Source organism: Vanacampus margaritifer, chromosome 2, assembly GCF_051991255.1.
Source record: "Vanacampus margaritifer isolate UIUO_Vmar chromosome 2, RoL_Vmar_1.0, whole genome shotgun sequence".
NCBI classification, from domain to species: domain Eukaryota; kingdom Metazoa; phylum Chordata; class Actinopteri; order Syngnathiformes; family Syngnathidae; genus Vanacampus; species Vanacampus margaritifer.
In genome coordinates this window covers 25606337-25623747 of record NC_135433.1, presented here as the reverse complement: position 1 = coordinate 25623747, position 17411 = coordinate 25606337, and the positions used below count along the sequence as shown (strand labels likewise).

The window sequence follows — 17411 nt, the reverse complement described above, 5'->3', positions numbered from 1 at the left end:
GGCAGCCTGATACGATAAACATACCCACCAAATATCTTGTCAATCGGTGGAACCGTTGTCAGGTGCTAATTTTTCCAAACTTTCTAGGGGGCTTTACTGAGTGTGTTTTAGGGCGTAATGTTAGGGAGGCCAAAAATTTACAAATTTCCACCAGGAGACACAAATTGGTGAGTTTTCGGGCATGTTGAGGCCTCCAAAAGGTGAAGGAAGAATCATAAGCACGATTTGTACTTGGACCCTAAATAGTAAAGAAGACAACTGTGATTGGGTGTCAACAATACCACGCTGAAACAGACGCCTTTTGTTGTCCGCAAAGCTCGTTAAAGACTCTGCGTCGTCGCTGTATAAACAGAGAGACGTTTGGCGCTAATTGCCGCGTGACGTGCACCTGTTTAGCAGGCGTGCTAATTAAAACCTGCACCACGCGGAGGAGGGAGGATGTGGTGGGGTGGGGTGGGGGCGTCATTACGGGCGGAGGTGAGGACATTTGCACGAGTGGAAGTGTATTAGCGCGGCGCATGCTAATTGAGGCGACGGCAGGCAGTTGGCGCAGCGCTCCGGGGGCTAGCACGCCATGGAGATGTTTAGCATTATCGGCTAAGTGGAGATATGCATGCATCGATGCACTGAGTTGAGTCGCAACGCGGACGGAATGGAAAGCATGCGGGACTGCATTCAAATCAGAGGTAGTCGAGGTCTGGCCCATAGCATGTTTTTACTGGCCGCCGCATATTACTGTAATGTAATAATTAAGTAGCACACGACTCGCAACAAAATGTTATATGAAAATGCTAACGTTTAAACATTTTTGCAGGAAAAATTCAAAATGTAAAAAAAACAACCTTATTTGTAACGCAAACGTAAATTTGTCAATCATATATTTGTCAAAATTAAAATTGTGAGTCACACACTTTTTCAAGTCACAAAATGTTTTAAATATAAAAATATGAAAATATACCACACGTCTTTAAATATGAATGTTAGGATACAGGTTACAGGATATTAGACTTTTTTTTAAAGTTTTAAAAGATTTAATCATACTTTTCAATGTAAAAATAAAATAAAATGTGTTATCTGATTTCTGAATAATAATTGTAAATATTCATGTTGCATAATCTGCAATGTTTGTTGAAAACATCTGTTACTACAATACATATACATACAATAAATGTTGTGACTGTTATAAGACATTTTTTCCAATGGAATGTTACGGGTATAACACTATTTTAACAAAAAACTTTATTTTTTTTAACTGTTAAATGCTAAACTATTTTAAAGTTAAATGTGAAGATATAAATGTTAAGATATACTTTGTATTGTACATTTTCATTGTCTTTCTCTTGTACATTTCGATGACAATTAGTCACTTCATTCTTTTTTAACTCTTTGACTGCCAGACGTTATCAGAAAAGGGATGCCGTGGGTGCCAGCCGATTTAAGCATTTTGACTGATGTCTTTGTGTTTGGACTATGGAAACACACATACTACCAAGAAAGATTGGACTCTCATCTTTCATCAGAAAAAAAAGTATGTTTCTACCTTATTCCGTTTTTCAGTAATCAACAATAGAAAATGGTTAGTTTCACCCAAATGCTCTGTTTTGAAACAAAATACGGAGAAATCAAGCTTTCTGTGAAACGATATTATTTCATGCACTCTAGTGAATTTGACACCTTTTTTTTCCATGAATGATGCCACAAACACCTAAACAGTGCTTTACTTCTGTAAAACACTACCACCAACAATGAAAAAGTGTTTTTTGATAGCAAAATACGTTTATTTGCATTCAACAGTGTAACAATTTGACAAAACAATTTGGCAAACTATTTACAAATGTGTGCAACCGTGGTACTATTTACAATTTTTCACAGTTTTTCTTTTTGTAACACTCCCCTGCGTGCAAGGGGACGCAGCAGGATTTGAAAAGATTTGCACAACAGATTAGTTTCACTGCGATGGCCCCTTCGCGTGCAGACGCTACACTTTCTTGCTGGCTTTTTTGTCCGGGGAATAGCAAGTATATACTGCAGTGTGTGTTTGGCCATGTTGCCATCAAGTCTACTCTCAGGATCATGATACGGTGACGTTACAGTGGTGTTACGTCTGGCTTCCTCATGTCCTTCACTTCCTATAACGGGTGGTAAGAGATGTTCTGATCCATCTTATCCTCTCCATTCATGGTGGCATCGTAGTCCATAACCAGTGTCTTCTCCGTGATCAGACTGTACCCACTCCTCTGATGAAAATGCATTGGACTCGGGGCACTCTTCGTTGTCCGATTGAACGTCTGCCTGTGCAGAAGTGCTCGGTTGTGCTCCGTGTTTTCCGGCGTTAGCATCGCTAGCCGGTGAGGCTTTATGACGTGATCATAGCCGCCGCGTCAACGCTTCCAACTTCGGCGTCAACCTCGGAGTCACCATCATCATCATCGTCGTCATCAATGTGCTCTTTAGCACTGGTTGATGCTTCTCTTCTTTGAAAAAAACGATCAACCGTGAGCTGCTTGCCACCGGTCGCCATTTTCGCTTTCTCAGCCATTGTCCCCTCAACACTCTAGCTCCGCCTCACGTCTTCTACTACTGACGCCTACCCGATCTTGTCCAAAGAGAGTCATCGCTGCCATCTAGGGGCCAAAAATAGTCATTATACTAACTAGATCTGCTTGATACTTTCAGCACAGCTGGCCAAGGCTTTCCTCCACCCGTTTCCAAAAAAAAACAAAAACAAAACTTGGTGAACGTCTTTTAACGTCTTTGGCGCTCCTCCGTAGGATTTTACTAAACGCTATTTAACGTTTTTGGCAGTCAAAGAGTTCAATTAAAACAACCATATTGGCTGCCGTCACAACTACGATACCTCGAAATAAGGCCGTGTATTGGCTCAATACCGTGTATCGGTACTCACACATCGCACCAAAATATTGACTTTGTGTTTTTGTTTTTTTTCCACACACACACAAAAATCAATGTATTCTTCTCGTTAATATATCCAGCTGCAAATGTTGATATACAACATATTGATTGGTTAAAGCATGTTTCGGAAACCAAAGGTGAAGTGGGAGCCCGTCTTTCTTCTTTCTTTTCGTACGTTTGACAACAACCACCCCCACCCCACCCCCCCCTTCCCCCACAACTATGTTGTGGCATTGCCGTGCACAGGCAACAAATGTAATTTGGTTCAATTTATAAAGGTCTGTGGGGTAAGATGGCGGTGGCGGAGGTGGCTGGTAGCCTTCGGGGAAGAAGAAGAAGGAAAAAAAAAGGAACTCCACTCGCTCGCTTGCTCACACAGCAAATGAAATTTCCAAATCCAAACGACTTAGTTGTGATTTACAATTCTCCCTCCGGGGCGGCGACAAGCGAGAAAACATTTCAATCAGGCGCACCGCCGCCGTCGCAGCCAGAGCCGCCTTTTGTCGCGCCCCGTGAATCAGCTGTTTAAGAGGACAAAACTAGTCAACCCGGACAAACACTGCCTGCAAACACACCACTTTGATTTGATATAACCCTTTAAAGGAGACTAAATGTGGGACAAAACAGGTGGAAGAGCGCATTCATGCTTTGACACTTTTTTAAAGTATAAAGATGATTCTTATTAAGCTTTGCTCAAAATGGGCTTTTGTTTATTATTGTCAAATAAGGCAAAACAGAAAGCAATTGTTTTTAGTGCTACCAATAGTTAGCGCAACGGAGCGACACATGTTTTGAGTGTTTTGGGATAACAATCGGTTTTAAAGTTTGCAGCTTGTATTTTTATTTATTTTTTTGCTTTAATAGGATTCATTAGCTTTTGTCAAATGAGGCCACACAGAAGGGAATTATTATTATGGAGCAGCTCGTGAATATTTTTTGACAAAAATTGATTTTACCATCATAGTACTTCATAATTTCTTAAAATAAGAGTTTGTACTTTGCCTTTATTTGATCTATTTGCTTTAGTCAAATGCTGCAAAAGAGAAGGTAATTAGTTAAACTGCCAACCCCATTTGCATGTCATCTTGTGCAAAGAAGTGGCTCGTTTTTGTGTGTGTGTGGGGGGGGGGGGGGGGTGCAGTAACCATGATTAAAAAATAGAAGCTGTGCTTACAATGTGCTTTTATTTGTTTTGTTTTATAATCATGTCAATGGAATTTATTTCAGTACTAACAATAGTTAGCATGTCAGCTATACCAACAGAGCAGCTCGTATTTTTTATGTTTTTGGACAAGACTAGCTTTTAAAGTAGAGTTTGTCATGGTTTCTAAAAAGCAATGCTGATATTTTGCTGTTTTTTTCTTAGATTTTGTCAAAAATGCTGAATACAAGGCAATTGTTTTCACTGCTAACTGCAGTTAGCAAGTGAGCTAGCCCAACAGTATGGCTCACATTCTGTTTTTGAATGTTGGGTCTAACATAAATTCATCGATTAGTTTCTTCATACGAGCAACTTCCAACAAGGGTGTGGAAAATTAGCTATTCTTTTCAAATTTAAAGTTTCATTTAAACATACGTGTAATGCAGAATGTATTAGCCTATAGTTTATCCATCCATCGATCCATTATCTGAACTGCTTATTCCATTTCAAGTTAAAGTTAGTCTTGATCAAATAATTTCACAGTAATACTGGCACATAATTTTGACATACCTGTACACTTTTAGTATACTTTTACTGAATGCACATCATGTAACAAATAATTTGGTAGTGTTAGCTTGGCTTTTAAAGCTAAAATTGGAGCTGATTCTATGAGAGCTTTCATGTTAGAAATGGTCTTTCTTTTGCAACTACTTAAAAACTATGTGTGGGGAAAAGGTACTGTAACTATTTTATGGCTATCATCACTTATAACGTCAGCTAGCATTATGAAGATAATTGCTGGAATTATGAGAAGTGTGTTGAATACCTTGAACGTAAATTCCCTGTTCCTATCCCATTACAATTTGACCCATGGTCATGTAGGAGCTAATGGAGTAGCAGCAAGAGCTCTATTCTTAAATGAAGAATACATCTAATTGTAATGCAGTACGTTTGTGGCTGCTCACTAAAGTGATGTCTCCGCACCGCTGTATCACTATTTTCAGAGGCGGGAGTAGAGTGTGGGGAGGTGTGGTCTGGGGGGCTTTATTTGACACATGGGCCATTTGTTCAATAAGTAAAGTGAGCCACGTCTCGGACGAGAATTGGACTCTCCGGCTGTAGATTGAAACAGAATCAGCTGCAATGTGAACCTGCGACTGTGGTGCTGGGAGGGGTGGGGGCTGGTTGGCGAGTCCCATTTGAAGGGCTGTCGAGACCCGGGCTCATTCCTCAAACTCATCTCCAGCGCAGCCGGGCGGCGCTAACGAGAGCCCGCATAGCGACAAAAACCCATTAGGCCTCCCCCGGATGCCGTCGCCATTTACAGCTGTCAATAGCGCGGCTTGGTCTGCCGTAATTAGCCCCCAGGAAAGCACGGACGCTGCGCTTCGCATGGCCTTGCGAGACCGCCGACCGCAACTTCTTTGCTATCCGAAGTCGCTTTGGTTCTCCAGCGGGAGTGTGGGATCAAGGCCTGAACTGAGGCGGGGTGAGGGGGAGGAGTGTCGCGAGTATTCCCAGCATTCTGGTTAGCCTTTAAGCATCAGAATGGGAGAAAAGATAAGAGTGAAGGGTTGAAAGCAACGATCAAAATTGTGCAAGGGAAAAACAACTGAATATTCTTCAAAACAAGCCGACAGAAGAAGACAGAAGAAGTCATCAAAATCAATAGAAGCAAGGATACAAAATCCAAACAGGGAGCAAAAGAAGGCAAATGGGCAATTTGGATGTTTGACAGGTTGCAGAAGCATACTTGGTACAGTCAGAACAGTTTCACATCCTCGACTTGTGTAGGATAACGTCACATTTTCACATCATAGTTTGTTTGGTATGGAGTGTTGCTGATTTTGTGTATTACGGATGTTACAGATTACAGACATTACAAATACAGAATACATACGTAACAGTGCAGGATGACGTCATATTTCCATGTTGGGATTTGTTTAGGCGCCAAACGTCTGATATAAAAGTTACGGATTTCAGATGTTAATTTACAGATAAAAGATGGGACAGTTTACATCAATTTGCACAAAAGGACATTATGTTTTCACATCATGGTTTGTTAAATCGCCTGCTTTTTAGCAGGGAGTGTTACAGATTATGGACGTCACGAGCATGCAGGTTTCAAGGTTTTACGGTTTCATGTCCTTAACACCAGATGTTTGGTAGACCCTGTTACAGGTTACGGGCGTTACGGATTCTGGATGTTATGTACATTCAATTACAAACATTACGGATTCAGGCTACAGCCGTAACAGCTTTACACCCTTGACTTCCATAGAATGATAAAGAAAAATCTGTATCCTGGTTTGTTACGGCACCAATGGTTTGGCAGGCGGGGCACTTTATGGATTCCGTAAGTTACGGATTATAGACGTCAGGAATTTTGGATATTAAGGTTGACAACAACGTTAAACCTTAGCCACTGATTCAAAAAATAAGTAAACCCCCCACTTCCCGCAACAGATAATAGAATTGGCTTTATGAGAGTCGCCAAATGTCGGCTCTGGGCCAGCCAAACAGCAAACGCCTTAGACGCTATCTTTTTACGGCCCTGCAGACAGCGACTAACTAGCAGCTGTACAACCCCTGCACTGTCCATCCGTTGCCACTCAGCTCGTAAAATCATGCCCACGTTGCCAATTCTGAGGCTCACCGTGGCAGAATCCAGGACACCCGTAACGTCCATAGTCTGTAATACGCCCCACCAAACATCCGGGAACAAACCCTGATACGAGAAAATGGCAAAAGTTGAGGACATCTGCTTCTTTCACACAGTGCCTGCAAAACCACATCAAATCAGTCCAACTGTGCCCTTCACACAGAATCCAGAAAGGTGTGATATACTACTGTAAACTTTCACACAGCAACAAGGTCACATCAGGAACTGATGAACTTGCAAAATTCATTCTGGTTCTGCGTGAAAGGCACAGGCAGATACATGCCGGATTCACTTACGCTACCCTTTTTACAGGCTGCTGACAACAAAGAAAAGCCTTTCACACAGGTTGCAGAAAAAGGGGCAAAGGAAGAGACATATCACAGCATTTTTTTGCCTGTGCCTTTCACACAAACACAGTTAACCAGAATATACACTGGCTTTCGCACAGCAACACAGGTGACATCAATCACCATGATCAACATTCCATGTCAATACATTTCGCACACAACACTGCGAGGCAGAATGTTACTGTACACTTTAGCACATCCTTCCATTCCCTGTAGGTTCTTTTCACACACAACAGTGACATGGACGCTGAAAACAATAGGAATAAGGCGGCTTTGACTGGCAACGCCAACAAAACAAGCTCTGTTTGCTACCACCAAAATTGCCACAAAATTGTCATCCCTTAGACTATGTAATGACCTTTTACACAGAACCCTATGGGAGATAATACTCCTGTGCATACAACAGGGATGACGGTAATCTTCCATTTTGTTTATGCTTTTCACACAGAACAGCAACTGGAAGCGCAATCATACCAAGCAGCGTTAGCTACATCCCCAGCCAAAAAATGGACATCTTCCCTGATACTACCTTTCACACACAACCTAGTGACACTGCTTTATCGGAGGTTGGCAATTTGGGGAAATAACTGAGTTTCGGGTGTTAAACTTCATACCCCTATCCTCGCCTTTTCTGTTTACGTAGCCTCTGTCAAATACACACACGCACACCACACACACACAATCCCATACCTGGGGTGGGTACCTTTCACACAGATCAGCAACATGGGGGAAAAGCAAGGATAATTCTACTTTGATGAGCAATGTGAAAGGAGCTCAAAGCAGCTACCTTCGAAGACATTCAGTTACCAGCCACTCATTTTATGTTGCTACCTTTCACACAGTAAGCTATAATTATACTAATCATGTGATCAACCCCAGTCAGGCTACCATGTTTACACTAATAGTAATAATAAGATCAATTATAAGCAACTTTACACAAGGCGTCATTTGGAATGCAAACAAAGTGTGACGCAGCCAGGCTAGAAAACGACACCCCCCTTCCTTTTTACTGTACATTCTCCATGGATTCACACCGTAGCACTGCACGAGTGAGGGAGAGAGAGAGAGGGGGATGGATGGAGGAAGGGAGACGGTGGGTGTGGGTGCGTTGCACAGCAGACGGCATCCCAGGATTGAAAAGCGGCGAGCGTGGGGAGCGGTCGGGGAACGCCGAGTGTGACTCACAGGGACGTTTCCCGTTTTGCGGCACAGCAAGGATTCTCCGACAAAATAAAAAAATTAAAAAACGACAGACGCCGCCAGAGAATATGACGCACGGGAAATTGGAGCTTTCTTTTATTGAAAAGAGAAAAAGGAAGGTGAACACTTGGAATGAGGATGTCAAAGAATTTCCTTGCTTTGCACATCCAATGTTACTGTTTCATCTATTGAGAAAACTAAAAGGTGCAACATGATGGGAAGGGGTAGAGTGGGAAGGTGGGAAACTCTCTTCTTTGCCACCCTTCGGAATCTCCTTGTTACGCAAGAAGACTAGGTAGGAAATTAAGAAAGGTAGAAGGAGAATTCTAATTGGCAAAGCAGCAACACGCACATTCTACAAGCCTACAAATCAAACACACCAAACTCCTCATTATGCCAAGTTTAGGAATCTCCAGGTTAGGCGTAACTAAAAGAATAGGCCGAAAACAAGAAGGAGAAAGAGAGGGACAATTCCAAATGAGGGTGGCAGCAACGTACCCTGCCAACATATCACCTTTGGGAATCTCTTGGTTACGCATAACTGAAAGATAAGGTGACAAATTACAAACCACAGAAGTCTTCAAGCCGACGGTTCAAACTCACTAAACTCCGTGTTATGCCACCCGTGGGAACCTTCAAGTTATGAAAAATGGTAGATTAAAAACAAAATGGATGGGGGGAAAAAAACAAACACAGCTTACAAAGCAACATATAAAATGCACTAAACTTCTCATTTTCCCCCTTGGGGAATGTCCAGGTTATGCAGAACTGAAATATTAGATGGAGAATTAATTTGAAGGGGTAATGAGAAAGAGAGAGGAAGAGAATTCCAAAATGAGGAAGCAAGCAATTGAAAAACTAACACAATACTCCTTGATATGCCACCTTTAAAAATGTCATGGTTGTATAAAACATAAATATTATGTAAGAAACAGGAATGAGTAAGAGTGGGAGGCTAAAGTGTGAAATTAATAACTAAAGCTGTTGGGGAAACACAAACTCCTCCTTTTTCCACTTTTGGGAATTTCCAGGTTATACAAAACAAAACATTAAGCAGGGAAATTAAGAACCCAACGCAATGACTAAAACTTGTCAAACTCTTTGTTATGTCACGATTGGGAATCACCATGTTATGCACTCCTAGAACTTAAGATGGGAAATTAAAAAGTGCAAAGGGGTGGAAGGTGGGACAAGATAATTTCAATGGAGGAATAAACATGTCAACGTGACATTGAATCAAACCCATCAAACACCTTGTAATGCCAGTTTTGGAAATCTCCCAGTTACGCAAAACCAAAACATTAGGCAAGGAAAACAGGAGGCAGCGGAGTTGGAGAAGAAAGGAAGGTGACAAATACAAATGACAAAGCATCTATTTACATGTGGACAGCAAACCAAACACCCCAAACTCACAACGATGCCACCTTTGTAAATTTTCTGCTTGAAAGAGGAAAGACATTTCCAAATGAAGGAAAAAGAAACAGACACCAAACCAAACTCATCATTTATGACACATATGGAAATCTCCTGGTTATGCAAAACTAAAAGATTAGGCTTTAAAATAGGACGGGTGAAAGAAAACAATTCCAAAATAACATGGTAGCAAGAAACACAGAAAACTCCTCATTATGCCACCCCTGTGAATCCACAAGTTATGCAAAAGATTAGGTGGTAAATGAAGGTGGGCTAGAGGGCCATAAGTGCATTATAGGGGAAAACAAGGAGTAGGAGAAACAGGACAATGACAAACGATGATGCAATCACGTACACGTCAACATACGACAACCACAAATCAGCTGCACCAAACTCTTTTGTATTTCACCTTGACAAATCTCTTAGTAAGGCAAAACTAAAGGATTAGATGTGATCTTGACACAACCGAGAACCATAGATGGAAGAAAAACACCATCTAAAAGCTGATAAATCAAAACAAACAAAACTTCCCGCTATGCTGCCTTTTGGAATTTTCTTGTCACACAAAACTAAAAGATTAGAAGGAAAATTAAGTGCAAAGTGTTTGAAGGAGGAAGAGAATTCCATATCAAATATTCAATACACCAAGGAGTCCTTGTTTTGCCACTTTTGGGAATCTCTTACCTACAAAACTAACATATTAAGATGGAGATTAAGAGCCAAAGCAGGAGGAAGAAGTCAAATGTTAGTTTTTGTCAGTTTGTCAAGTCCTAACATATGAATAAAAGGATTTTGTGGTGTGAAAGCTGTTTTTTTTTTCACCGCCGCGCCACCGAAGGGATCAGGCAAGAGCCCAGAGAGTTTTATCACCGCTGCGGCGTCCACTTGTAATTTAGCACGAGTGACAGGACCCCCGCTCGTAAATCCCTTGGAGGAAGTGGGTCGTGTGAGGTAACGCCGCTGCTGGAAAAAAAAAATCCCGACTTCACTCAGGGCAAGTTAGGGGAAAGTCTCCCGGTCAGGATGGCTTTCAGAATGAATGAGACCTAACAAGTCTCGCTGTCCCACTACGCAGTTACAGATATTTACTCAAGGGGGAGTAGATCGGACAGAAGTTAAGACTTCCACTTGGCTACAAAAGGAAGGGTGAAGGAAGACTGGGAAGAAAGTCTTACCTCTGGCAGGTAGAGGAAGGCGGGGGGACACTGGAGCGAGTGTGGTAGCATCCCGGAGCCGGAGAGCAGCAGACAGCCGGAGTTGGCCATGGAGCTCAGTGTGGGGTAACGGGACGCTTTGCGCATTTACACGGGAGATCCTTCGACTCGCGTTCTCTCTCGGTGTCTTCAGATCACTCGCTTGTCGCCTTTTTTTAAATTTTCCCTTCCCTGGCTTTTGTGCGTCTACCGGAGCAGGACGAGGGAGTGCGCTTACTTACGCTCCACCTTTATCGCTGTCTTTCTCACTGTGTCTCTCCCTCTCTCTCTCTGTAGCTGACTCTCTCGCTCTATTCCGCACCGCGACTCTGTTTACTTTGAGCGGTATAAAAGGCAACAAAAGCATCGAGACACAGAAGGGGAGGTTCCGGCCAAGGAGGAGGGGTTGCCGTGCCGACAGGGGGTTGGCTCATTTGTGGGGGGTGGAAGGAGCGGCTGGTGGGGGGAGTCTTACTGATGAAGTCCCCAGTGGATTCCGACATCAAACAGTCCGGGAATGGGAATGACATTAGAACAGCTGATCCGAGGCATTAGCAGCTCGTGGGACGCCGCACGCTGCTTTTTAATTGCAGCACCCCCACCACCGCATCGGCCCCAAAACACACGCCTCTCAGCGGATGCTATGAGCGCTCATGGACACACTGCTGCTTAGAACATGTGTGGCAAAATGTAAGCGTTATGCTGCAGCTGTCCTCGATTGAAGGTGATCTCATGGTTAAAACTAATAATATGTACTAGCGTTTTAAACCTGTTCATCCTGTTTAATGCATAAATAACATTCATAATACTTGCAGTGGATTTTTAAATTGACTGTTTTAGAAAATGACATTATTTAGAAATGAATGTAAAGTGACTTTGCTTTCCTTGTCCTAAAAAATTATCGAATTTTAACCTTTAAAAAAACGTTTTTTCAGTTTTTTCTAAATTAAATAAAAAAATTATGAATCAAAACAAACAAACAAATGAAATATCAATGTGTATGTGTATATATATATTGTTTGTTTTATTATTTTTTTCCTTTCGGACGCATTCTTATAGGTTACATCGATAACATCATATAATTTGCAACATTAACATCTGATAGAAGGGCTGACGGGTAGAAGTCATGGCTTATTGTGAAGCAGTCACAATTTCTTGGTGAAGTGATGTAATTGTGCAAGAAATATTTTGTACTTTTGAGGAGAAAAAACACAGTAAAAATTTCCTAAGAAAAATATGGAAATTTCCGAGAATTTTTTTAATGTTTACGAATGGATAAGTTATATATATATATATATATATATATATATATATATATAGTGTGGATGGTTGTTTGTCTCTGTGTGCCCTGCGATTGGCTGCCAACCAGTTCAGGGTTTACGCAGCCTACTGCCCGAAGCCAGCTGGGATAGGCTCCAGCGCACCGCGACCCTTGTGAGGACAAGCGGTTAAGAAAATGGATGGATGGATTTTTTATTTTTTTGTGGTTGATTAATTGGTGACTCTTCAGGGAAACCTCAAATTGGGTATAAAAGGTGCATTCTGTTTGAAATGTAAAAGTTTTTGAATTCAATGGTAAAATGTGGCGAGCATGCGCATAAAAGCCATTCACAACACTGGATGCTCGCTCATTTAATGACAGTTGTTTTAATAAATGTGTTAATCACTGAACATTCGGGCCACACATACACCAGCGGGAAGCCATCACAGGAACAAAACAACAAAATTCCACCCGCGCTCGTGCTGAGCGGAGCGTGTGGCATCGCCAAAACCCGCCGGCAGCTTTCTTTTGAGTGCGTCTCTTTCCTCATCCATTCCGTTTGATAGCGCTTTAAAGGCGGCGTGCAGACAAAGAGAATGCACAAAGAGACGTGCTTACATCACACTTTTATAACCTCCAACGTTGCCACCCCGTGACAACTTGGACTATATTACGTCCGCGATTCATTTTATCTGGACCCTGATTATTGCGTCCTCCTCGAACAGGAAGTGCTGAGAAGGATAAACAAGGATTAAGACGGCGTCAAATGAAACAGGAAACCAGAACAAATGTATTAGAAGTGCAGTCAAAGTGGGCCACAAAAGATGGATTCTTATTAGTAAAATGGATTCTTTTCTTCATCGTAGTTAGTCTAAGGGCAAATAAATCACCATTGCCATGGCTTTTCCACACTCAAGAACTCACATTTGGCATACGTCTTCTATATTCTGGTGAGCACTTGGCAATGTGATATTTGTCCATCATGAACAGATGCACAAAAAAATCTCGAGAAGGTGCCATGCCCCAAAACACACAAGAAGTCAGCCACTTTGGGTTGAAGTGGTCATTTTATGGTCACTTTTAACAGTGTCACCGTTTCTTTGAATTGTTTTGACAATGCAGCCCTCAAATCCAGTTTCCATTGGTGACATGAAATTTGGTAGACATTTCCATTATGAGCGGTCGCACAAAAATCTCAAGAGACCATGCCCAAAAACCCACAAAATGTTTGCTATGTTGGTTTTACGAGGCCATTTCATAGTCATTTTGACCATTTTCAGGCTTTGTTTAGAAGGTTTTAAAAGTTCAGTCTCCAAAGTGGGTTCTGCTTGGCACCATGACATTTGGTACACATGTATATCATGAGCATTATGTACAAAAGACCATGCCTGAAAAGACAGGAAGTCGGACATTTTATGTCAAAATGTCATATAATGAGTCATTTTTGGGTTGAAACTCCTAGAGATTTGAATGACTTGATTCAAGGTTCATTCATTCATATTCAGATTCAGATTTGTTTACATTTGTAGATTGCCATTGGATGCTAAAGATAACCCTTCTGGCGAGCACATGGCACCATAACACAGCAACGTATTTTGTTTGACATAAACGTGCAATCAATACGTCATACAACATCGGCAGAAAAACGTGGTGCGGGAGTGCGTACTTGGCAGGGACGTTCGGCCTTCGAGGAGCTCCACACAACGACGAGGTCAACGTACAAGAATATAGTGGTGATAATTACTTGGTGAAGCAGCATGTGGTTCATTAAATTGGGTTAAATTGTTTGGTTCCTTGAACAGTGCTACCTTGAGTTGGCTATTTTTATTTAGTTTTGTGTTGAGAGCCAAAATTTGACAATGAAAAAAAAAGTAATTTACTGTGATGCACCCTCACATGTGGGCAAGGAGAGCACTTTTAGCTTATTCAACAGTACAACAGGCAAACACAGAAATACAAAATTAAAACACTCGCAAGGAGCAATTCTATGCCACTCATTAGGCCTCGCCCCTTAAGGGCACACATCCAACACACAAATACAAGAATATATACAGCAATGAAAGTTTATAAAATCCGTTTATTTCTTGACATTCTCTTTGATTGCGTTTTTGTTGACAGTAGCTGGACAGAAGGCATCCCACGGCAAACGTATGCAACCGCAACACGGATGGCCTTTTCTCTCCTCCGGCAGCCATCTTCTTCCCCGGCCCCGCCTCTACCGTCTCGCCACCTCCGCCGCCCTTTTTCCCGCTCTTTTGCGTCTCATCGGTGCAGTTAATAATTCAAATGAGCACAGCGAGATCGCTCGCTTCAAAGAGGGCTGCCGGCGTGTTCTCCACGCTGCCCCCCCCCCCCTTTTTGTCATGTGAAATCAAAGTCCTCACACACACACTTGCTGATGTGTTGCCAATTAAAAAAAGCGATCAACGACCGCCAGACTTATTGGCACAACAAGTCCGCGGTGATCACCATGGCAACATAGCGATGATCGGCATTGCTGTTATTTACGTACAACTCCAACGTTGCTGATTGTGTGACGATGGCACGCACACAAACTGGTGCGTTGCCAATTAATTGGGTTTATTGGTGCAACAAATCCTCATCTTTATTATTTCTGGTGGTTTCCATGGTGACCTGGCAATAATCTTCATCACAGTTATTGGCATACAACTTGAAATGCGCTGATTGAAGTGCAGACACACACACACACACAGCAGCACCATCAATTAAAACAATTAAATGATCAACCGCAGTTGGGTATACCGGCACAAAAAGGCCTTTATCTTTATTATTTTCCGTGAGTGCGATGGCAACTTTGCGATGATCTTCACCGCCATTATTGGGGTTTGAGTTAAACATCCCTGAATGTGTCACAATGATGCACATACATTCATTCGGCAATTAAAACCAAACAAAAAAAAAAAGATGAAATTCCTCATTTCATTTTCATTTTCTGGTGATGATCAGTAGGGGTCAGAATCGATTTGAAACATCCCAAAATGTATTTTATTAAAATTGTTTTATTCTGTCTTGACCTTGTTTGTGTGTTCCTTTATTGAGAGCGCTGTTCATGTTGTACTCAATTTGGCCACTTAGGGGCAGTGTGGTTCCACGCGTTCTGATACACTGTTCTGTTAAGTCGTAGCCACATTAGAGAGTAGAAGGAAAAAGTTACGATCAAGTTATTACAATAAAAGTTGCCGATGAGGAATGTTAAGATGCTTCTCTGTATACATTCCTGATGCGTTTTGTATGAACTTTTGAGTGATAAAAGTGCAGCGGGTAGCGTGCTAATTAGCATTAGCGAGTCAGACTGGAGTAGATCATGACGATTCTATGCATATCTATAGATTGAAGAAAAAAATCATTGTTAAAAATGTATTCTGAATCAAATCACAGACCCAAAAATCTGAATCGAACCGAATCGTGATACAGTCAAAGATTCCCACCCCTAATGATCAGTTATTGACATATGACTTGATCACTGATTGTAGTACAATTACACATCCACATGCACTGGGACGTCACCAGTTTCAAAACATAATAAACAATTACTTGGTTTATCGGCACAAGACACCTCGCCTATTATTCTTGGTGATCGGCATGGGCGATGACCAGCAATGGATTTATTGGGGTTCCAGTCGGTTGCTGATTGTGCTACAATGTCTGCTTTTTCAATCCCTGCGACAATATGAGTTAAAATCTTGTTGACTATAACCCCAGTGACTGCAACGATTGGTGTTATATTCCCGCTCAATGATGATCAGCTTTGCTGTTATTGGGGTTCCACTGTTTGACTGATTGTGTTGTGATGTCAAATTCTTCAATCATTGGGCCAGTGTTGAAACCTTGTCAACGATAATCCGTAATCATGGTCAACATTCAAAAGCGCACTAATCATCATAAGTGAAGACTCGTCATCGACTCCGTTTGGATTCTGAAACAATGCTGGAAAGATCACAGAGAAAACAACACACTACATTTGTATCCTAATTGGTACAGTGGCCTTGGGTTCAATCTCTAAACTCCTGTGTTGCGTTCAAAAGATGCAAAATCCATACCATGCAATTTATTTGTAATAAAGACCAAATTGTATGAATGAGCCCAAAGGGACTACTCGCACATTCAATTGTCCTAAAAAATAATAATAACCAAGCATGGCTGAGCACAACAACAAAAAACAGCTAAATTCAGCAATTTCATTTTTTCGTCTCTCTAAATAAAGCATTGAAGTTAGTAGTTAATGTTGTCTAATTTTCTTCTCTCATTGACTTGACTCTGTATATGCTGCAAGATGCAATAAGATCAGACGTTCCCGGACCAAATAATTAGACACGCAGGATAATGAGATCCGATACAAGATGCAATCAAACCTTCTGCCTTTACGACAACAAAATTGCTGTCTTTTTATTTGTCATACTGAGAACTGCTTTCTAATATTTTGAACCACAGACCATACAGCTCAAAAACAACAACTTCACAACTCATTAAATCAGAACTTTTTAATGGTGGTAATACTGTTAAATGGTACTAATCTGACCCAAAATTGCAACTTTGCCTTTGCCTACCTTTTAGCTTTGACAAGATTGAGCTGAGTATGGCTAAAAATGGCTGTGGATCTTTTCTTAGCCTATAGCAGTTTTTATGTAAATTACTCCAAAACATTGGGTGGGAACATTGGATTGTTATTAATTATATTCTTGACCTAATAGTTTAATATTATTTATTGTTGTGGTCGTGCAAAACCTTCATCATGCTAAAAACTGTTTTCTAATTTTAAAACCAGACAACAAAACCTTCACAGCTCTTTCATCAAACTTTCTAATGGTGGTGGTTACTGTTTCCTAACACCGCAGCTCTGCATCAATTTTATCTGTGACGTGATAGACCAGAATTTGGCTGTGCCTTGGAAATGGCTCTGGATCTTTTGACATGGGGTAAGATTATTATGTAAATTGATAAGGACTCACTCGCAGACACATTTAAGAATTAGTCAACTAATAAAGATTTACTTGGTTGTTTAATTTCACACTTAATGGTTTGGCAGACACTCCAGACAAACAATGATTTGTATACAAGACATCAAACAGTCAATTTCCCATAATATGTCGCCTTTAAAGACAGATGATAATGCAGCCGTGGCTTTCTGAGGGAACAGGCTTTAATTTTTCCCAAATTTCCAGAGGAATCCCGAGACGGCGTAGGCGGGCGGGGTTGGGTGTGGGGGAAGAAGAAGTAGAAGAAGAAGAGCTAGAGACGGCATTGAAGTCGACCCCCACCC

At 41.4% G+C, this 17411-nt stretch overlaps 1 protein-coding gene across 8 annotated transcripts in view; it reads right to left on the bottom strand.

Annotated features, from left to right (window-relative positions):
• Positions 1-17411, bottom strand: part of LOC144042917 (RNA binding protein fox-1 homolog 3-like) — a 396743-nt gene that overhangs the window by 111171 nt on the left and 268161 nt on the right. For 2 of the 8 annotated variants that reach the window (XM_077556013.1, XM_077556014.1), the window contains exon 1: positions 10852-11193. The exons of the other annotated variants lie outside the window; for them this stretch is intronic. In XM_077556013.1, coding sequence (XP_077412139.1) covers positions 10852-10977 — 126 coding nt within the window. In that variant the 5' untranslated portion in view covers positions 10978-11193. Of the gene's footprint in view, positions 1-10851; positions 11194-17411 lie in introns of those variants that run through there. 8 annotated transcript variants of the gene reach the window in all.